Below are 23074 nucleotides of genomic sequence, written 5' to 3' on the forward strand. Positions count from 1 at the left end.
GGCTGCGGCGCCGCCGTGCCCCCCAGGATAATGAGATACCCCCCCCCCCTCGCTCCGCTAACAACATCCAGCGCCGTGCATGTTCAACACTTCAGCACGCACTGCGGAGAGGAGTCCTCATCCTGATGGTGCAGTGATGAGGGCTATGCCCGATGCTTGTACTTTGTTTTAAGTTCAACTTAAACATCATAACTTGTTTATGATAGTGGAGAATTCATGCAAAAAAGAAAAAAGTGAGAAATAAATCTTCATTTTATTATTTATATTATATTATTTTTTTATAAAAAGATAAAAAGGAGTTGCTTCGCTGTTACTTTTACTGAGAACCTTGCTGATCGCACAGCCATGCATGGTGGCTATACTGTGTGGGACTCACGGAGCGGTACAGCAGTACGGGGGCGGGCTGGTGCAGCATGCTTTAGGTGTTCAGTTTGCGGTAGAACACTGCTCGTAGGAGGGTCTCGGGGGGGGCGCCGGGGCTTGCTAGACGCGGTACAGCGACTCTGAACACGGTGATTCACTCTGAGTGGGCTTCGTTCCGAGTGGAGTTTGTGTGTTGTTTTTTTGGCGTGCGTGTATGTTTGTGTACTTGTGTGTGTGTGTTTGTGTGTATGTTTGTGCATGATTGTGTTTGTCCGTGTATGCGTGTGTGTACCCCTTGACGGTAGGGATGTGCTTCCCTGTGTGAAGTGCGTTCAACTCTCAGTGGGGCTATGAGAAAAGAGAAAGAAGGCACACATGTGCTCTCTCTCGTTCTCTAGCCACACGGTCACACACACAAACACACCCCCAACCCAGAGCACCAAAACACACACCTTGTATTGTCCTCTTGAAGAAGGCCTTGCAGGCCTCGCACGAGGCCACGCCGTAGTGGTAACCCGAGGCGATGTCGCCGCACACCAGGCACAGCCTCTTAGGAATGGAGTTCAGCATGTATTCACACTTGATGGGCGAGTCCTCCATGATACTGCTGGAGCAGTCGTCGTAACGCTTGCGGCAGCTGCCCGCGCCGCCCAGCCCGACAGGGGTGAACATGGGCGGGGAGTCCAGGCCGTTGGAGTGACTGTTCATGGCGCTGACATAGCCGCCGCTGGCGTCCGAGTTGCCGCTGGGGCTGTGGTGGCTGACCGTGTCCACCACCGAGGAGGGGCTGGACGGCTCCGTCTTGATGTAGGACCCACAGCTGGAGGGGAGGTGCCGGTCATCGGCGGCCATCCTATTCAGCAGCCTGGGGAGGGGAGGGAGGGAGAGAGGGAGAGGGAGGGATGGAGGGGAGGGAGGGAGAGAGGGGAGGGAGAGGGGGAGAGAGAGAGGGGAGGGAGGGAGGGGGAGAGAGACACATAGAGACAGAGTGAGAGAGGTAGAAAGAGGGGACAGAAGAAGAAGAAGAAGAAGAAGAAGAAGAAGAAGAAGAAGAAGAAGAAGAAGAAGAAGAAGAAGAAGAAGAAGAAGAAGAAGAAGAAAGGGGGGGAGAGGGGAGGGAGGGAGGGAGAGTTTAGTCACGCTCCATGAAGACAAATAAGAGGAATGAATAATACTATAGACTAATGAATTTCTTGATAATACTCAATATACAAACACTAAAAACATACATTAAATCGTGTTCCCTCAACAAGAAGAAATACCATTTAGGACAAAGATGAGAGCCGTGTGGGTCTGCTTTAATCTGGCGTTCGGCTAAGGGAGGGAGGGAGCGGGTTAGAGGCTCTGTTTGTTTTCAGATGGTTTCACGCCGCCCACATTATGACTCTCTTCGTTGCGGATGCCTCGTTCTGTCCTCTCTCTCTGTGTCTGTGTGTCTCTCCCCCCGCGATGGTCCCAGTGCCACCAGTCAACCAGGTGGGAGGGCCCTAATCACCTCATTAGCTCCCCAAGCACAAGCAGCTGCAAAAGAGCTGCAGCGTCGCACAAAATGCCCACACTAACATACACACACGCACACACATACACACAGGCAAGCAAGCACACACACATACACACACAGGCACGCAAGCACACATAGACACGAGCACGCAAACACACTCACAAGCACACACGCATCCATGCATGCACACACACACACACACACACACACACATACACAAGGACGCGCACACACTTACACACACACAGAGAAACAAGCACACACACACACACACACACGCATGCATAAACACACACATACGAAGGCATGCACAACCACAAGCACGCACACACAAACACAAACCAAACACAAAAAGAGCCAACAGAAGACCCCAACACACACACACACACACACACACACACACACACGGGCCATCCCAGGGCAGGACAGTGTGGAGAGCAGGGCGGAGCGCGTCTCCTTGAGTCAGCAGTCAGGCAAGAGGAAACATAATGGTGAGCTATTGACTTTTTCACCGTCTATGACGCTATTCTGGAGTACATCTCCTCTGATGTAGAGTCCAGTATACGTGGTGGAGGAAGGTACAGCCTGGATTCTGTGGCACTGGGCCCTTGAAATGCACCACATGCCCTCCCAGACCTCCTCTGACCTGAGGCCAACATTCACCTTGGTTCCTCCCAAACCCGTTTTGCTCTAAAATATACAGAGGGACGAAGAAGGCACACTTTAAGCTTAGGCAAGCTGACTTTGGTTTATTTGGCCACAAATAGGGTGAATTCAGTGTCTGGGGGGAGGGTTGAGGGGAGGGGAGAGGGTTAACTCAATATATTGGGGAAACGGTGTAGCCACTGTGACCTGTAAGGCGAGGACATCACGCATGCACACGCACACACACACACACACACACACACACACACACACACACACACACACACACACACACACACACACACCCACCTCCCATTCCTGCATCAGGTATAGCGTACAGGTCAGGGGTCAGGGGTCACCGGCACCTGCCTACATTAAGGAAATTGAGCCGTCGCACAGCTTATGCAAATGGCGCCGTCAGGGCTCAGACACATGAGTGGCGGCCACGGCGGCTCAGGTCTTTTTGCACATTTTGCACCATTAGCATATTGCCAGCTAATGGTAATGTTTACATACTTGACATGTCAGTTTACCGTCAGGTTGTGGGTGACGCGGCGGGTGGTGCTGCAGGGGTGTTTCCACCGCCGGCACCACCATCACCGCCACCACCAACGCCCCGGCCCCCGCTGCCACCACCCATCTGCCTTATACTTGACAAGAGACAGGAAGTCAGAGGCCCTGCCGCCACCGCTGCCATATCCTATATCAGCCAGACCGGACAGCCCTACCCTGGCTCTCCCTCGCTCCCGCTCTCACTGTCACGCTCTCTTTCTCGCCCTCTCACCCGCTCCACCTCTCCCTCCCTACCTCTCTCTCTCTCTCTCTCTCTCTCTCTCTCTCTCTCTGAGACTGATTTAATTGTAAGGCTGGGTGAGGTGGGGTTCAGGCCCAAGGGGTCAGGGGTCAGGGGGTCCACCTTATTTTCTCACACTGTCTTCCGGCCCGTGGAGATGGGGGTCAGTGTGTCAAATTAAATCTCATTCCGGGGTCTCCCTTCCCTGCTGTCATGTATATTCATCGGCGCTGGGTGCCCCAACACCACTGGAAATTCACAAAAAGGTTAACTGCTAAAATAAATAATAAAAAAAGAGCCCCCCTTGTTAAATCCGGTGACCTTGTGGAACAGGGCCTTGGGCAAGGCACTTCTGGAATCCTTGTGTTGATATGAAGCCTGCACAATATAAAAATAAGGTTTAAGGTTTCTATATCAACATTCTTTTTTTTACAGCGTACAATTTGCCAAAAAGCAAGCTGTTCAATTTACAGTTTCTCTGTCAAACTTCATCATGTTTTAAGAACAATCTTTGGCCCCCGCGAGTCCAGCTTTTTTTATTTCTTCATAGGGGTTTTGAAGTACTCGATGTCATAAAAAAAAAAAAGGTGTAATTGTGTCCCTCTGTATAAACCCTCCAGAGAGACGCCTGTACAGTGAGAAACAGGAACGGTAAAATCATTCCGGGCCCTCCTAAAAGCTGCCCATGCCTTGGGTAATGAATGCAGATTGCCTTCCCCATCAGCGGACGCAGGGCTCTCTGTCCGTCTGCCTCCCGTTCTCCGTGTCAGACGGATATGTGCACCTGTGCGCGAGGGCACCTGCACTCGGATTATTAAAGGAGATGTATTAAAACGCGGGTGCGCGAGATGACTCCATTTAGCTTTTATTTCACCAATTCAGAGTGAGCTTAACCCGGTCGCAAAGGCCAGCCTCGGGGAGACACTTAGCATAATTGCATAAATGTCTTAACTGTTCCTCCTCCGGCTCTATGTGGTCATTTATAATAAATGTGGCGGCTGGACTGGCCTCAACTCGTTCCGCGATGACATATTATACTACTTCTGTGCTTATGTTTTTTAACAAGCTTGCATGTATTGATTAATGACACAGACGGGACAGTAACCACTTGAACCCGTGGCCTATTAATCAAAATAGGTGGAGGTATTTCTATAAATATTAGTATTCGCGCTTCCAAATGAAATCTATAAATACGATTGTGGGGGGAAAATGAATTATGAACATTAAACGGTGTGACGGCAGCAATGGTGGGATAAATAATTCAATATGTGGGGCAGGTGCTAATTAGCTGGTGCGCTCCGCAGACAGACATCAGCAGGGGGTGGGGGGGGGGCGACGGGATGCGACCTGATGCTGTTGAATCTATACCTCTTCCTCAGGGTAAGAGCTTTTCAAATTCTGCTGCCTGGCTGCCCAAAGGAGCAGTGCTCGTCACAGATACAGTATCTCTCTCTCCCTCTCTCATTCTCTCCCTCTGTCTCTCTCTCTCTCTCCCTCGCTCCACCTTCCTCCTGCTCTGTTCCTCCTCCTTTTGTTCCCTTTGTACCGATCAAAATTCATGCTGAGTGGTGGGTTATAGACCCACAAAAGCACACTGCACAGTTTGGTTTTAATCTGATTCCATGTGGCCCTCCTAACAGTATTTCACATCCCTAATATTATTCGGCCGGCATTCCCGTGACCGGGATTAGCTGGCCTGATGATCCTGGAACCTTGGCCATCGAACCCGGCCTGCGCCTCCTCGTCTACCTCCCTCTGCGCCTCCTTCTCCGTCAGGAGGAAGAGGCCACACTCAGACATCATAACGGCAACGTGAGGAGCTGATGGATCTTATAGAACCAATTTGTCTCTCTCTCTCTCTCTCTCTCTCTCTCTCTCTCTCTCTCTCCTCTCTCTCTCTCTCTCTCTCTCTCTCTCTCTCTCTCTCTCTCTCTCTCTCTCTCTCTCTCTCTCTCTCGCCGTTTATAAATGTTTGATTGGCTTCGCAACCTCATGTATTTCCGATTCATATCTAGCGACAAAAAGTGCAACTGAACTCTAGAAGAGTGTCAGAATTGTTATTTTCCGAATGACTCCCCCCCCCCCCTCCCTGAAAATCGATTTTATAACATCTCTGTCACCTCATGGTGGTGTCATCGGTTGGGTGCTGCACCACCCTATCACAGCCCCCCGAGAGGAGTTGAGGGAGGGTGGAGGTGTTGGAGGAAATGGGGGGGGGGTTTGTGGAGGTGACATCTGCACGCAGGTTGACAGTGATATCAGATGCCCTAGCAGGAGCAGATCTGTCTGGAAGGGGCCCCCAGGCCATGGGGCCCGATAAGCCAGCGGCCCCCAGAGTCTGCGCGGCCAGGACGAACTCAATTAGCTCCTGACAGACCTCTTCTCACTCGGACCCCCGGACCCCCGCGCACACGGCCTCAGACCCGCCACAGCCCGGGCCCACTGGCAGCTGCCGCGCTGACCTCCACAACAGGGGCAACTGCCACCGATACACACACACACACACACACACACACACACACACACACACCACACACACACACACACACACACACACACACACACACACACACACACACACACACACACACACACACACACACAAGCAAACGCACACCAATGCCCGGACTCAATCGCAGACGGAGAGCGAAATGAAGGGAAAAAAAGAAGGAAAATAAACACATTGTAGAAACGCAGCCACGGAACAGAATAGGTACTGCCCCCCCCCCCCCCCCCCCCCCCCGAGGGTGAGGGAGGGAGGGAGGGAGGGGGGCGGGAGGGAGTGGGGGAGAGTGTGGCGTGAATGATCTCACATGGGAACATGTAAATTAAATGAAATTCAGAGATGCTGGATGGTTGGGGGGGTGGCTGGTCTTTGGGAAGCTCTGGGGACCGGCGGTTGGGTCGGAGACGGGAGAACATACTGGTTTGAAATATGGAAGCCCAGCGGCGTAGACGGCCCCTGTTAATGACCATCAGGGGAATTAGGGGCTAAGAGACCCTTGAGGCAATGCCTATGAGGCACAGTGCGCACACCCCGCACGGTGGTGTGTGTGTGTGTGTGTGTGTGTGTGTGTGTGTGTGTGTGTGTGTGTGTGTGTGTGTGTGTGTTTGTGTGTGCATGTCTGTATGTGTGTGTGTATGTATGTGCTTGTGTGCATGTGTCTGTCTGTATCTGTGTCAGTGCATGTGTGTGTGTGTGCAAGAATTCATGTTTGTGTGTGTGTTTATGTGTGTGTGTGTGTGTGTGTGTGTGTGTGTGTGTGTGTGTGTGTGTGTGTGTGTGTGTGTGTGTGTGTGTGTGTGTGTGTGTGTGTGTGTGTGTGTGTGTGTGTGTGTGCACATATGTGTGTGTGTGCTCATGCCTGATGTGCCTTGTGTTGGTGAGTTTAATCTCAGAGCGAATATGAAAGATGGGAACACGCGCGATCGGTGGCAACACAAACCCAGCCGCTCTGCAGACAGAGAGCCACGCTACGCTAGTGAGGGAGAGGCCTTCAAATTAGAATTCATTAAGTCCTCCTCAGATGGGGGGGGGGGGGAGGGAAGGGGGAGGGTCCTCTTTATTAACGGAAACGCCAGACACTCCGGAGTGGGCTGACAGAGATTTATGACGGGCAGATCTATGCAGGCAAACAAAAGAGAGATGGAAATATAGGAGACAGACCGACAAGATGCGAAGAGTAATGGCGGTAATGGTGGAGGGAGAGAGAGAGAACTGACAAAAAACAGAACAGACGGAAAATGAGAGAGGAGAGAGAGAGAGAGAGAGAGAGAGAGACAGACAGAGAGGAAGTCAGATAGCGCTAAAAAGAGACAGAGAGCTAGGAGGGAGGGAGGAGGGGAGGGAGGGAGGGGGAGAGAGAGAGAGAGAGAGAGAGAGAGAGAGAGAGAGAGAGAGAGAGAGAGAGAGAGAGAGAGAGAGAGAGAGAGAGAGAGAGAGAGAGAGAGAGAGTTCTGCATGGCATGGTTATGGAGCACAGAGGGGGGCCGGATCGATCGTTGGTAGTCCGGGCTGCGGTGCCCGGTTACCACTGGGGGGGAGGGGAGGGGGTCTGCTGCTCGGCGGGCCGTGCAATTAAGCTCCTCAGTCTCCAGCAGGCGGATTATATTTAGCTGCTCCACAGCGATGTCACCGTCGTCTTTTCTGAAACCATGAGCTCACTGCACTACCACAACATGAGCCCGCCGCGCGCCGCGCAGCACCGCAAAATAGCGCCAGCCAATGGAGGCCCATCTCATCTATCGATCGATCCAAGCCTCCCACCCTCTGCCCGCCCGCCTGCCTCCTCTCCCCCTCTTCCTTCCTGTTCCTGAGATGGGTTGGGGGGGGGGGGGGGGTGGAAGGGGTGAGTGCTGCTGTTTGTCTGAGATGTAAACTGTCTGAGCCGCACTGGGCAGATCCTGTTCTTCTGAGTTTTTAGGGAGGCTGGAGGAAGGAGCATCGGACACCACCTCCTCCGTCCCTCCACCTCCTCCTCAGTGGGGGCCGGTGACGTGGGGTTACAATGGGCTCCGACGCCGGGAGGGGGTTAGCAGAGTAACCCAGTCCCTGAGTCAGGACTGTGGGAGATTACAGCAGAATCTGAGGGCTTGTCATGCTGCCAGACGGCCCAAAAATAACTTGGGATGCAAGCGGTCGCCTGTACAACGGGTCTACCGCAGTGGCTTTTGTTTGTGACACGGATTGGGTGGACAGGAGGACACATTGTTTTGGTACTGATACTAATTGGAAATTATTTCAGTAAATTTGGTATCAAATATTGTGAGTTTTAAATGAAATTTCTCAGCAGTGATTCAGAAAATAGGGGCTGAGCATTAGTGAGCGGAAATCAACCAAAGCATATTACTGTGTAACGGACACTCAACTTAGTAACACTCAATAGAGTTCAATAGGAAAGATTCAGGCTAAGATTACATGGTCTGTGGCGTGTGAACGTAAAGCTATTATTACATGCTATTAGAGCATCTCGGCCCATTATCTAAAGGCTCTTCCAGTTGGAGCTCCTTCTCCACAGATGAGCGTCAGTTAATGAAGGGGAGAAACGAACAACTGGCAAATCGCTACCATCGTAGTCGCGATGCAAATGTGAGATTATAATAACAATGCGTGGCATGGGTGTGTTTTGTTTTTGTGTGTATCCACGTGTGTGTGTTTTGTGCATGTCAGTATGTGTGTGTGTGTGTGTGTGTGTGTGTGTGTGTGTGTGTGTGTGTGTGTGTGTGTTTGTCTGTGTCTGTCGGCCTGTCCGTCTGTCTGTCTTTGTGTGTGTGCATTTGTGTGTGATCAAACGCATGTTTGGTGTGTGTGTGTGTGTGCGTTTCTTTTTTTCGAGTTTGCATGCGGGAATTTGTGTGTCAATATGTGTGTGCACGCGCGTGTGTGTGTGTGTGTGTGTGTGTGTGTGTGTGTGTGTGTGTGCGCATCAGTGTGCGAGCGTGTGTGCGTGAATTTGTGTGTTTGTGCATCGCAAACAGAGAAGGGTTATGATAAAGAAGGCGGGCTATTTAACGGCGTCTAGTGTAAATCACGGTGTTTCGACACAGTGGCCGCGCGCAGCGAGGAGACGGAGCCATGGAGCCATGCATGAAATGACTTCATTAATCTTCTCTTGATAGACTCTCCTTATTTAGAGGGAGCTCTACCTGGCCCAAAACAAAGAGCTCATCCTGTCTGCTCCTGAATTAGTCTCTTCATCAGAGAACCGGGGAAGTAGATGCGCCCGCACAAACACACACACACACATGTCAAAGGCGTGCACACATATACAAATTCACATAAAAAATGTGAACAATTGCGTGACGACACACACACATACACACACACTATGTAGAGTGATATCTTGTGTTACCGCAAAATGATCAGATCTAATTATTATCCTTATATTTGTCCATACAAATACATAGAATAATCTTTCGACAGTACTACAAACATAGCGTAGCATAAAAAAGGTCTGAAACCAATGGGTTGTCACATGACAGTCCCGATCCTATGAACGTAAACAGAAGCACTGATGGCGTCCACGGGCACGCCCCTGTGAGCATGACGCTGCAGTGATGAATGAACGAGAACTGCCTTCCAGTAAAACAATCAGCCCGCCGGTCAAGAGGATGAGTCCCGCTCACACCTGATTCCGCAGCCTCTTACAAGCTCATCCCAACCAGCTGCCCCTCATTGCCCATAAACACCGCGGTCATAAAAGAGGCTGGGGCGGCCTAACTGATTTATACGCCCGCGTCCAGGGCCGTGCTATTCAGGAATAATTAAACTTCAGGGATGTTATCCTGAATGGATGCGGGGGGGGGTTGTAATCTAAACATATATCTCAGCAACTAGCAGTAGTATACGTCTGGGTGCTCAGAAGGAGCTCTGACGGCGGGGCAGGTCCAGCAGGCAGCCGGTCACAGAGGCACAGTCACTCCTCAGTGAGTGCAGGTCTGCTGGAAAAAGGCGGCACGCTTTCTGTTTTATTTATGCACGCGCGCTTCGAGTGGCCGAGAGTCAAACGTATACACGCTGTCATGTTATATGTAGACACACGGAGCAGACAGGGAGAAGGGGGAGCGCCAAGGACGTCTGTGCACCGCTGACATGTATGTGCAAACGCATGTCACACACACACACCCACACATATATATGCACGCACACAAATACATACACAGACACACACAGATGCACGCAGGCACACACACACAGACAGAAGCACACACAGACAGAAGCACACACAGACGCATATACACACAAACACAGGCACACACACACACACACACACACACACACACACACACACACACACACACACACACACACACACAGAGGGGGACCAGCTTACATCATGGTATCACATGAGCAATGTTGTGACACACGACTAACTGGTGGCCTGGAGTAAGCCACCCAACGTGTAAATGGCTTTTCCACATCTGTCACTCCCTCTACACCTGCTCAATACGAGAGCACCACAGCCCTTCAACGAAAAGAACCAGACCTGCCTCTCCACCTGGGTACACACCTAGCCCCCCTCATCTAACATCCCAGATAGGCGGAGGTAAAAGGAAAGGTTCACCCTCAGACAGAGAGAGATGGAGGACGGAATATTTACATTATTTTGCTCCACTTATTTTGCTCCACACGTTTTCCTGAAGATGGTTACAGTCATAACGGCTTTACCCCACAAAGGTTTGTCACCTTGCTGTATACACACAAAAAGCTGATTCTAACACGCAGTCATCTATTTAATAAAAGGAAATGGAACTGGCATATGTGTTACGGCAAGTAAATCTATGTAAGTAATCTTTCCTGTTTTATTGGCATATAAGGGTCAATTTAGCTCCATTTATTTTGTTTATTTAAAATATAAATACTTCCATGGCGCAGCCGTTAAAACGCATGGATGAAAACAAACTGAGCGTCGGCATTCGTGCCACAAAGCGACAACAGCAGAATGTATCGACAGGGGCCGAGGGGAAACGAGCCACGTCAATAGACATTTCTCGTGGCCGCGGTGGAACGAGGGGCCGCTACACGCAGCCGGGGTCGCTGGCACTCTGCACACCGCCATGTTAACGGCTTGTTATTGGTCGCATCTCCTTCCCCTGGGCCAATCAGGGGACGGCAGGACAATGGCAGCCCTGTTGTCTCTTGTAGTGAGACAAGACAGTGACGCCAAACCAGCGCAGTCACATATCAGGACGGGAAAATAAGTGCTTCCACTTGTATCCCTCTCTCAGGACCGGGCCCCTGAGGGCCCCAGTGGTTGTACTGAAGGAGAACATTTGTAAAGCGCTTTTAAAGAGCTGCCGATGTCGTCCCATCAAAGGCTTTTAATGAGCGAGGAGTGAGGAGGAGGGCCGGGGAACCGCCAGGGTTGCAGGGCAACGCTGTCGCGGGGAATCAGACGGGCTGTTGTGATGGACGGTTTCCATATTGATTTCATAAATAAACAGAGCTAACCATCGATCCTAATGTTATTTTGCATTTCAATTACTGCTCAAAAACATAACCTTCAAACGTCTCGCCGCTCAATAGCAATAGCATTTACTGATAAACGCCCGCGTGCCCTCCTACGCCGGCACGCACCGTACCGACTGATTATAGCGGACTTTGCATTTTCCCCTCCGTTCCGTCTGGGATGCAACAGAATATGCATCGACTCCTCCTTGTGTACAATTGAACCGAACATTTTCCATACAGAGGAAACGGCCATAAGGACCAAACGGAAATCAGATGATTTTGTCAAAAACGATTCCAAATGTATCTTGGCTTTTCAGCTCATGAGAGAGGATGATAGAATTATTGTTTCCATCACCCTTCTGGCTCTCTAAGGTGCCTGCGTGAGAGTGTATGAACATGTATGTGTGTGTGTGCATGTGTGTATGAGCATGCATGATGTGTGTGTATGTATATGAGCATCGTGCACAAGTGAGTCTGAGCATGCACGCATCATGTGTGCATGCAGGTGTGTGTGTGTGTGTGTGTGTGTGCGTAGATGAGGTTGGGGGGGGGGGGTTCATGGTTGGGTGTTGGAGCAACAGGGAGAATGGCTGACGCAGCGTGTCAGCGATAGCACTCTGCTGCCACAAGGGCACGGAGGGGGAGCGGCGGAGGCCAGCATTATCCTTCTAGACTAATGGACCTGGTTATTTTTAAACAGATTCCCACCCTGCGGCGGAGGTGTCCAAGGTTACCGTGGACGGCGGTACTGGGGCGGGCCGCGTTGGCTGGGGGGGCCGGGGCGGGGGGCGGGGGGTGGCACCCGTGTATGCGGTGACAGAGGCTTCACCGCCACGGGGACGATGGCGTGAAGCGGTGGAAACGACACGCGGTAAAGATAAACATCCCGGGACCGGTTGGGGCACCCTAATCCCCCCCCCCTCTCTGAGTCACCGTGCGGGGCTAAATAACCCCACCCACATCCTCAGCACCTCGGGGCGTCTGTGTGGGGAGTGACCTGAGCGCGGGGCAGCGTAGACGCTCTGCGTTGGCCTCGTTTTGGGCGAGCGCCCTACATGGCGCCCGTCACGTTACGCTGGCCTTTTAAAAATATAGATCTAACACGTGCATATGGACCCGGGGAAAAGGGAATTTAAATATTCTCTCAATAGAACTAGGGCCGCATAGGTCTGACGGCATTGTGAAGGTGAATTCCTGCATAGCCGGTAATTACCAGGGGAATAACGGGGACAGGGTGCAGAGTGTGGGTGGGTTGGCGCTGTATGTATGGCGAGGGGGGAATAAAGAGGTTTGAAGAGTTTTAAAAAATGACTAAATGCTCTAAAAACCTCAGATGAGGGAGCCATAGAGCTGGGAAAAAAACTGCGCCTTTAGTCGTCTAAACGCCCGCTGCATTCACCCCCATGACCGGGGACAGCACACCCTAACCCCTCCCCCACAGTCCAGGCCGACTGACATACTTACAGTGACAGAGAGACAGAGAGAGAGAGACAGAGAGAAAGAGAGAGAGAGAGAGAGAAAAACACATGATTCCTCATATGCAGGGCTTACCAGAAATGAGAAGGCTCCAATGTAGCCAGCGGACTGAGAAACCGCCCTAATGAATTGGACAACGAGGCCCTGTTGATACAAGGACACGCATTTAGAATTTGGGCGACACATTGAATTAAAAAAAAAAAAGTAAAAAAAAAAAGAAGAAAATAATAAACAGGGTTATTCTTGTGGTTATGAAGAGGCTCAGTGGGCCGGACACCTCCTAGGCCCGGTGTTGGCTCTAGAACGGTACTGGTCGGCGGCCCTGGGCTCTACACCGCTCCAGTCCATGGGGCTCCTGGCTCTAGCCAGAGTGGCCGTGGTCGGCAAGCAGCCTCTTCTGGTAATGTATTCTGAAACCAAATTACCGTAAACTGATCCCATCTGGATAGTGTCTGTGCGGGGCTGTGCTGGTCGCCCACCGTTGCCTCTATATAGCCCCGGCGATAGCATCTCCATGAAGACAGCTAAAAATCGGATTAACCCAATAACACTGAAACACTTGGTCAAAGAGCAAAGAGCTTTTAACTTGAGATACACTAATGCAATCCCCTCTCCCTTGTTTTCTCAAACCTAATAAGAGGTTCGGGGGGGGGGGGGGGGGGGGGGGGGGGTTTACGGAGTAGGACCCCGTGAGCAGCGTGCAATGAAGTCAAATAAATTGAAATTCAATTCATCATTGTGTGCTAACTTCTGCCGCTCTAAAAGAAGGGAGAAACACCCTGAGAGCAGATGGTGCTGCGTCGAACACGGCCGGGCCGGAGCACGAGGAAAGCTGGAGAACGTGTTGATAGAGTGAAGAGGAGACGTCGTGCCACAGGGCAAACGACCCCGGCTCAAACCAGACCTCGACCGCCCCTTTCTGGTTCGTTCCTGAGACGCGACGGAGCGCCCGCCCCCCCCCCGTCTCGGTTAACACTAAGGTCTGGGCACCTGAGCGGTCTACCTGCAGTCACGAGGACGCCTGACACTACAGCACACCTTAAAACACACAAAAAGCTGAAAACGCAAGTGTGTTGGTGAACGGCACGAGCCGGTAAAATAACCACACATACGTGCCGTGAGGAATCTGATCTCAGAGCGCCTGCTTCACTGATAGCACAGAGCAAGAAATTAACCTTCACGCACTTCGTATTTTCGCAAGATAACACCAGCCGAGCCCTGTATTATATTGCCCCATCCTTCCACAACTCAAAAGAGACAAACTCTCATTCCCTGGCAGTAGCAGTGTGCAGTGTGCGCCCCCTGCCCCCCCCCCCCCCGGGGGGTCAATCTATACAGTGTACACACGACGGTGAATCTACAACAGGGGCCACCGTTGCTAATTACATGGAGCACATACGTCCTGCGTAATCCTCTCAGCCAGGCCCCGCGCCGCCACTCAGCCCGCTGTGAGGGGCTGGACATGCCGCCATACAAATACCAAGAGGAGCGCTACTGTGGAACCGGACTAAACAGCCCACAGCAGCCCCTGTGTGTGTGGCGACCCACACGCACACACATGGATACGCACATGCACACACACATACATGGCTTCCTTAATAAGTGTCATGCAGGCAAACACACGCACGCATGCACGCACACACACACACACACACACACACACACACACACACACACACACACACACACACACACACACACACACACACACACACACACACACACACACACACACACACACACACACACACACACACACACACACACACGCACACACACGCACACACACACACACACACACACGTTAGCGGATTGGCCTGCAAGTAACTGATCTTTTTTTCTTTTGCAACTGATTTGAATTTGTCGAGTTAAAAATGATTTGATGGGAATATTGTTTGCTATGATACATTGTGAAAAAATATATACACTCTAAGATGATTTCATGCATGGAGAATAAAATAAAATACACCTTGAATGTGTATGCATTCATAGCAAAATATATAAAAAATAATTTATTCCCCGGGTATAAATGTACACATTAATAACCCCACAGTTTTCAACTATTAAATACACAAGAAGTAATAATATTTGTATTTTGCCATAGTCCTCAAAATATCTTTTAGGACATTATGCCTACACCTTATCAATTGTAGTGTGATATATTCTGAAGTTTAAAAACATAAGTACTTAAATGAAGATAATAACAGGTAAATAAAACGTATCTCTCTGTACTCACACACAAAATAAATATAACAAAATAATTCAATAAATAAGGAATTAAACAAGTCTTCAAGCTCCTTTTTCTATCATACAATATGAGGAACACACAAAGCTTCCTAACTTAAGCTATCTGACTACACCCATGCACCTCCAAAAACCTTGATTATGACCCTATGGTTTTAACATTAAATGTAAATGTTAATAAATTCTAATGCATTCATCTTTTAGAATTCCCTATTTGAACTTGGATGACTCACAGCTGCTGGTGTGATTTGTACTGAATTGTATCTCAGGGAGGGACTATCTTTCTTATCAGTCTTCATGGAAGAGAAAGTGAGATTACAGAATAAAGCTCTAAGGAGTTCATGCTCTCAAATTATTATCGTGTTTTTTAACTGTGATCGCATTGCCTGCAGAATAATTCTTAGACTTTATAAAAACCCACCGTAAAGAAACCATCCCTACAAATGACTGTAAACTCATCTTATATTGACCAATTTAAACTTAATTTCCATTGCACTGTAGACATCTAACAGAGGTAGAAAATAAAAAGACACAAAGGATGAAATTAAATACAAATATATCTCTTCATTTGCTTGTTTAATTGTGTTTTCTTAAAATATATCCAAAGTATTTTGTGATTCATCCTTTGTTAAATATGTCTACTCAAAAAGCAAAACATATCAAAATCAAATTGTGAATTTTCTAATTTAAACGGCAGAGCAGCTAAAGTCAAGGATAATATTTCAAATAAATATGTCACAATTAAACCACAAAAATGAAATCCAAATAAACAATTTATCAATTGTTTTATCAAACCTCTACCCTATATCAAAGAGTGGAAGATGCATTTATTTACCATGTTTCACATGGTGCCAAAATTGAACTGGGCATTCACTTTGTATTTCTCTTGTAAAAGAAAACATAGATTACACCTAATTGAATTTATGTTGCATCAAATGAGAGGTTGGGGGTAAATTTATCAGATTATAATCTCCACCTCCAGCCTCTCTCAGAACCCAGAGGCTGACTGAGGCTGCGGTGTGTTTTGCGGGCCGCTGGTTACAACGTACACCTCCAGCCCAATGGGGTCGTCTGCATTGTTGGTGTTTTACTCTGCACTAATATTCCACGGGGCAATACATCCTCCCCAACTCACCACATTCACCTCATCTCTTTCACATCGGTGTTTTGCTCTGAACCGGCCCGTCCGTGAACAAAGCCATCACAAAAGAGAACTCCTAACCCGAGCCGACAGCCCTTCCAGATTCTTTAGTAAAATTGACACACATCTCAGCCCAAGCCGGTGTAATCAATTGGCCATGCTCACGGGATAAAAATGGATGAAGACCGCAATGAATAATGTGGCTTCAGAACACATTTCCCTCTCCTAAATACACAGGCATACATACCTCACTCACACTCCCTCAGTCACACACAGAAACACACACACACACACACACACACACACACACACACACACACACACACACACACACACACACACACACACACACACACACACACACACACACACACACACACACACACACACACACACAGACACACGCTCTCTCTCTTTCTCTCTCTTCCCTCTCTCTCTCTCTGACATGAAGGTGCACCTGCCCTGTTGCTTAACAGTCAAACTTTTCCTCATTAAATGTAAAAAGAAGGAGACCAGGGGAAACCGACCCGTCAGGAGTCCGATAGTACGGTTTTAAACAGAGAAAGTGGATGTCAAGCATAGGCAGAGCAGAACAAGCACGAGGGAACCACTAAAAAGTTTAGTTGAGTCGATTATCAAGAAAGGAATTAAACAAGTCTTTAAAAGGCAACCTAAAATACAGAGTGAAGAAGAGAGGTAAGAAAATAAAGAGAGTAGGAGATACAGAAAAGGAGAAAGAAGGTGAGGAAGAAGGACAGAAAGAAAGAAAGAGAGAACGAAAGAAAGAAAAAAAGAAAGAAAGAGAGAAGAAGAAGTAAAAGTAAAAGGCGCAGCGAGAGATGAAAGTGGCACCTACTGGTTGTGATAGCTGAGGGGGTCTGGGAGACAAAGTTCTGAAATGTCCATCAGTCCAGTTTTAGCATTCCAGGAATGAGAGGAAGTGGAAAGAGGAAACAATCGACAGCGGCTTCTTCCCCCGACTGACGGCGCGGCGGCCCGAGACGCGGCGCTATGGAGCGAGCCCTCCAGCACGGCGGTGCCCAGCCTGCGCAGGTACGTCTCTCACCGGAGCCGGGTGTCGCGCGGGCATGTGTGTGTCCGTGTGTGCGCGTGGTCAGCGTGTGCTGGGAGTAAGTGTGTGCGTGTGTGTGTGGTTGAGAGTGTGCGAGTGTGTGTGTGTGTGTGTATATATATATGTATCTATACATATATACGTGCGCTGCTAGAGAGATAGAATTGGCATCTGAGCGTATGTGAGTGTGTGCATGTCAGTGAATGTGTATATGAGCAAGAGGGAGCGGGCGAGAGAGATAGAGAGAGAGAGAGGGAGGGAGGGAGGGAGGAGAGCGGAGGTGGGGGTGGGGGGGGGCGGGTTGGGGGCGGAGTGAGGGTGGGGTGTAGAGAGGTAAAGGGGAGGGGGGAGAGAGCAAGCGAGAGAGAGAGAGAGAGAGAGAGAGAGAGAGAGAGAGGGAGGGAGAGAGAGAGAGCAGCCCAGGCAGTAGTGGATGAGCGCTAAGATGGAGAGAGCCGGCGAGAGCGAGCGAGAGGAATGAGTCTTTCCCTGGTCAGGATGGGGCTCTTTAAGACTCAAGGGCTTGATGAATATGGAACAGCTGCCGTTGGCTGGCTCCGAGGGGCAGGACTTAAAGCGACGGGGGGACGGGCGGGGGGGGATCCAAGCTCTCGTTGGCTCTATCGCTGCGCTCCTCTACACAGTGCAGTACAATAGGCTCACACACACACATGCGCTCACACACACTCACGCTCAGACACACACACACAATACACTGTTCACCCCATGGACGGCGGACTCGGGCGAGGTATTTAGGAAATAGAGGCTGCATTGACAAAAGTTTCTGCCACTTGAGTAAATACCGACTGCAGACGGACAGACGGGCGAAAATGAAAAATAGATCATTTACAATAGAAAGTGTGTGTGCATCGGAAGTGTAATTCTATCTTTTGGTCTAATTCAAATCTGAGACAAAGTTGTGGAGAAATGCTTTAGATACGTGATTCAAGGAAGGAGAATCCATTTCCTCTACATTGTTCGGTCTATTAAAAAACATTTCCCCAGTTTTCCTCAGTGACATTCTACAAACATACAAAGCCGGTAAATTCAAAGCAACCATATTGCAATTTTTTGCACCCATTTTAAAAAACCTTTCAATGTCATGTAAACATTAAACTTCTAAATTGATTATAGTTGTTAAAAAAATACTGACACTCATTCTTTTGTCTGTGTGTACACAAATGATTGACACTGTCCAGCGTAAATTCAACACAAGGCAAAAGCACGCACGTACACACACACACACACAGACGGAAAACGGAAGATCTGCATCTGAAGCACTTTTAAGTACTTTCACCGAGGCGATGGCTGTGAAGCCCGGGTAGAGACGTTAAGCCGGCCCCATTGAGCTGTGCCTGTTACCCTGCCCGTGTTGCATGCAAAGGCACCATTGTCAACCTTTCACCGCCTGTGTGAGAGGCGATCTCAAGCCATAACTCAACGTCTGCTAGACCATCATCTTCTGAAGCGGCATTTTAAAACCCACGTCTAACCCCCCCCCCCCCCTCACCCACCACCACGCTTTAAACAACCCGCGTCGGGGGGGGGGGGGTTCAGTGTAGATCAACCTCCAGAAGAATGCTGAGAATGCAGATACCGATTCACAGGACGCAGAGGGGTCTCTGTCCTGTTCAATGTTACTGTATCTCTATACTAAGAATGGAGCTTACCATGGCATCTCATTGGTGGGGGGGTTGGAGGGGAGGGGAGGGGGGGAGGGTCCGAAATAATGGCGGAAGGTCGAAGCAGACGAAAACAAAAACAAAGCAAAAAAACACGCGGAGCTGACCCCCTCGGCCAGGAGTCGCACGGACCTGCTGAAAAAGGGACAAGGAAAACAAGGCAGCGCTCACTCCCAGTTCAGCTGCGGAGAACTGACTGACCAGGGCTGAGCCGGACCGGGGAGGAGTGGTGTGTGTGTGTGTGTGTGTGTGTGTGTGTGTGTGTGTGTGTGTGTGTGTGTGTGTGTGTGTGTGTGTGTGTGTGTGTATGTGTTTGTGTGTGTGTGTGTGTGTGTGTGTGTGTGTGTGTGTGTGTGTGTGAGAGTGTGTGTGCATGTGTGTGTTTGTGTGTGTGTGCATGTGTGTTTGCGCATGTGTGTGTTTGTGTGCTTGTGTGTGTGCCTTCCCAGTGTATTTCTCTCTGTTGCGGTGAGCACAGCCCTAGTGTAGGCAGCGGGGCAGCAGGAATGCCCCCCTCGCTGCTGTATGGTAATGGCCACATACCCCTGGAGAGGAATCCCGTTGCATCCAGGGGCTCACGTTTCCCTAATCAATGAGAAAACATCACGCGATCCCTATTGATCTCCTCAGGCCCCTATTGATGGATCGGGAACAGTGCCCTCTTTTCATTTTTTTAGGTTACGCCCAGATTAAAAAACATCTGGGATCTTCTCACGACATGAACGGCTTCATGGCTGAATCAAATGGAGACAGATTCAAAATCAATCGGTTGCTTTCGATCAGAAAACGCAATCAGAAATTGCACCTCAGACAAAAGCAGTCATAGTGTGTGTGTGTGTTTGTTAAGAAGGAAACTGAACTTCTGAAAACATCCTTCTCTAGAATTACTCCTGCAACATTGCACGCGCATTATCTCATAAATTACTGCATTTTAGAGTATCAAAGAGACTATCAACCTCTTTTGAAACAGTATAATTTACCCACGGAAAGATTATTTTTCCACATACTTAAGCCTATCTGATACGTGAGACGAGGCATCGCTTCAGAATACACTAAAATACCCAGCAAGAAATTTAGTTTTTTAAGAAATGGATATCGACACAAACAGAACTTATGAAAAGGCCTAATTGAAAACCTCTTCAAACTCTCCTGGCCGTATTCGGACGCACTTCATTCTCGGCATCCGACTGATCCCCTTTAATAATTGATGTCGATAAGCAGCTCCTTGTGATTCCCAGCTCCATACTCTCCCCCCCCCCCCCCCTCTGCTCTGCCCTCTCTCCATGTCTCCGACTGACAGGGTGCAGACTGCTAGCATCCACTCTGAGCTATGAAGAGTCTGCCGCTATCGTCCGCGCTTATCTGCTCTGTTATGAAAAACTCTGCTTGTGACAGCTGATTTGACAGGGAGAAATCTGATACAAATAAAGAATAGACTTGTACTGGGCAAACACTCGATCAATCTTGGCAGGGCAAAGTTAGTTTTACAACCAATATTGATTGATGCGTGTATAGTACACTTACGATGAGACAAAGGGGGCAAGTGAGGAGGACAATGTTTAAAGAGTTAAATGTGTATGCGTGCACACACTTGACACACGCCTGAGCATGTGCAAACCTGACGTGGACAGGTGTGTGTGTGTGTGTGTGTGTGTGTGTGTGTGTGTGTGTGTGTGTGTGTGTGTGTCTGAGAGAGAGAGAGAGAGAGAGAGAGAGAGAGAGAGAGAGAGAGAGAGAGAGCTAAAGCTAGAGACCTAAGGAATACTCAATGCCATCTAAAAAAGAACATGTTGATTTGAATACACGTCAATAATTATTTAATGCTGTTCCAATGATTATTATTGCAAAAACAACGTATGAAACTCTGTCTACAGAATGCATATTATTTTGAATGAGTTCGTTGAGTACTATTTGCGCTGAATTTACATAAGACGATTGTACGTCAAAATGAAACCACGCGGTTGAACGCATGCATGTCACTCTTCTCTTGTTAGATCCTTGTCGCAAACCAAAAGTGAACAACACGGGAGCAGGTGGGAGAGATTAAATGATGTGTAAAGAAAAATCAACGAGCTGTTGATTCACTTGGCTAAAGTCTGTATGTTCTGAGAATGGAGGACTCACTCCAACTTAGCACAAATATATCCTACACTGACTGCCTGACACTGACAGTCCTATTTAGTTAATTTTATGAAATACATTTAATTTAAATCAAATAATAACGCTTTGGTTTCCCCGCAATTTACAATGATAAAACCGAGGCGTTAATTTCACCATAATTCATTCACTTTTCTTTGAGTTATCCACCTCGTCGCAGTTTACGCGACCTTTTATTTGAAGACAAATAATTCGGCCTAATTAAGTAGAGTTTGAGTGTTTCAAAACGAACTTTAATTCACAATATTATTTCTGGTGCAACAAAAATATCATGCTGTCGCTGAAATAAATGAAGGGCAGAAATACAGCAGACAAAACAGTGTTTGATGGAAGCGTGAGGATGAGAGTGATGGTTCTACCTGACTGGGACGGCTCATATCAAATCCCTCAGGGGCTCCAGCGGAGGAGCGGAGTCTTCAGGCTTTTGGAGCACTGTGGGCTGTGTGTGCGTGTGCGTGTGCGTGTGTGTGTGTGTGTGTGTGTGTTGTTGGGCACTGTGGACCTGGGCTCGGTGCGTGCGTGTGTGTGTGTGTGTGTGTGTGTGTGTGTGTGTGTGTGTGTGTGTGTGTGTGTGTGTGTGTGTGTGTGTGTGTGTGTGTGTGTGTGTGTGTGTGTGTGTGTGTGTGTGTGTGTGTGTGTGTGTGTGTGTGTGTGTGTGTGTGTGTGTGTGTTCGCGTGTGCGCGCGCGTGTGAGTGAGTGTGTTTGCGCGCACACTGACGTGCGTCAGGCAGCTCAGTTATCAGCTCCTCCTCCGCGGCGCGCCATCGCTCCATCCACCACACAGAGGCTGCTGTCGCTACAGCACTTCAACTCATCACTGACCTTTTATTAGCGCCGAGGAGTCCTGATTCATTTAGATAGCCTGAACTAAATAACCTTAATTCTGTCTTCTTTTTTTTTGTTAGTTTGCTGATTTAGTTTGCGTATAACCATGCGTAAAAGAGCTGTGAGATATGCCAAGCAAAACCAAATCTCAAGTGAGGCTCCCCATGCAGTGGCGGAAAACAAAGTGGGTTGGATTCCAGCGTTGATGAATAAATGAGCAGACATAGTAACGTCGCGTCTGACGCAGAGATCGCAGTTGAGTGCGATCTAGGCTATCCAATATCTTAACAGGTGAAGTGTGACAGGTTATTGGCAAGTGGGGCAAGCTGTGATTGACGGTTTCATTCTGTGTAACACATTTCAGGTCAATGTCTATTTAAACCGTTGTACACGCGTGTCATATGATCATTGTGTCATTTAGAGATTTAAAATAGTTTAAATTCCAGATCTACAAAAATAAAAGCCAAGCCATTTCTAATCCAAATGACGAGTGAGGATCTTATCCAATTCATTAAATGGATACGGTTTAGTTTTCCTCCACTGAAGTGTCCCCCGTAGGACTCTGGTCAAGAGCTCCAAAACAAACCGACAGTCCACCGCTAGAGGGCGCGCTATCTCACAGCAACACCAGGAGGACATGCGGTTTATTAATTTATTTATCTCCCTAACGCTTTATGAGTGCGATTCATAAACCAAATGAATGACAGTAAGTAGATTCCCAACAATGCAGCAGACAACGGAGACCGTGGACTACATCCACTCGAGATTTAGAGAAAAAAACGATAAATTACTAGGCTCCTATGTGTAATAATTATTGTTGTTAACAGATTATTTCATGCTGAGCGATAGAACGAGTTCCAGACTATTGATGTAATCAGCCCAGCTGAGGAAATGAAAATAATGATATTGTCAACGTGAAAGTATCATTGATTCTTCGCGAATGCAATTAACTGTACATGAAAACGGAGCCGAGGCACTGAAACCTCACAGCGAGCTGCGGAGGATCACTTAATTTGTGAAAGATATAAAGAGCAGATTATCCCATCAAAGAGAAAATCTATAAATGTAATGGTGCAGCACTTCAGCACTAAGGAATGACAAGTTCCCTCTATTAGATGTATTAACTGCTAGTCAGCACACACCGATATACAGGGGATTATCCACTGGGTGAATTTAAAAGGGAATCGCACCCGAATTAATTATTTAAATGCACAGGGATTTTT

At 48.6% G+C, this 23074-nt stretch overlaps 1 protein-coding gene across 1 annotated transcript in view; it reads right to left on the minus strand.

Moving 5' to 3' along the window:
• The window catches only part of esrrb (estrogen-related receptor beta), a 21271-nt gene extending 2400 nt beyond the window's left edge, over positions 1–18871 (minus strand). The window contains 3 exon segments of the mRNA XM_060052440.1: positions 737–1228; positions 12805–12873; positions 16971–18871. Coding sequence (XP_059908423.1) covers positions 737–1228; positions 12805–12873; positions 16971–17020 — 611 coding nt within the window. The 5' untranslated portion in view covers positions 17021–18871.
• Positions 18872–23074: the final 4203 nt, after the last annotated feature.

The sequence above is a fragment of the Gadus macrocephalus genome, chromosome 5, assembly GCF_031168955.1.
Source record: "Gadus macrocephalus chromosome 5, ASM3116895v1".
In the NCBI taxonomy this organism is placed as follows: Eukaryota; Metazoa; Chordata; class Actinopteri; order Gadiformes; family Gadidae; genus Gadus; species Gadus macrocephalus.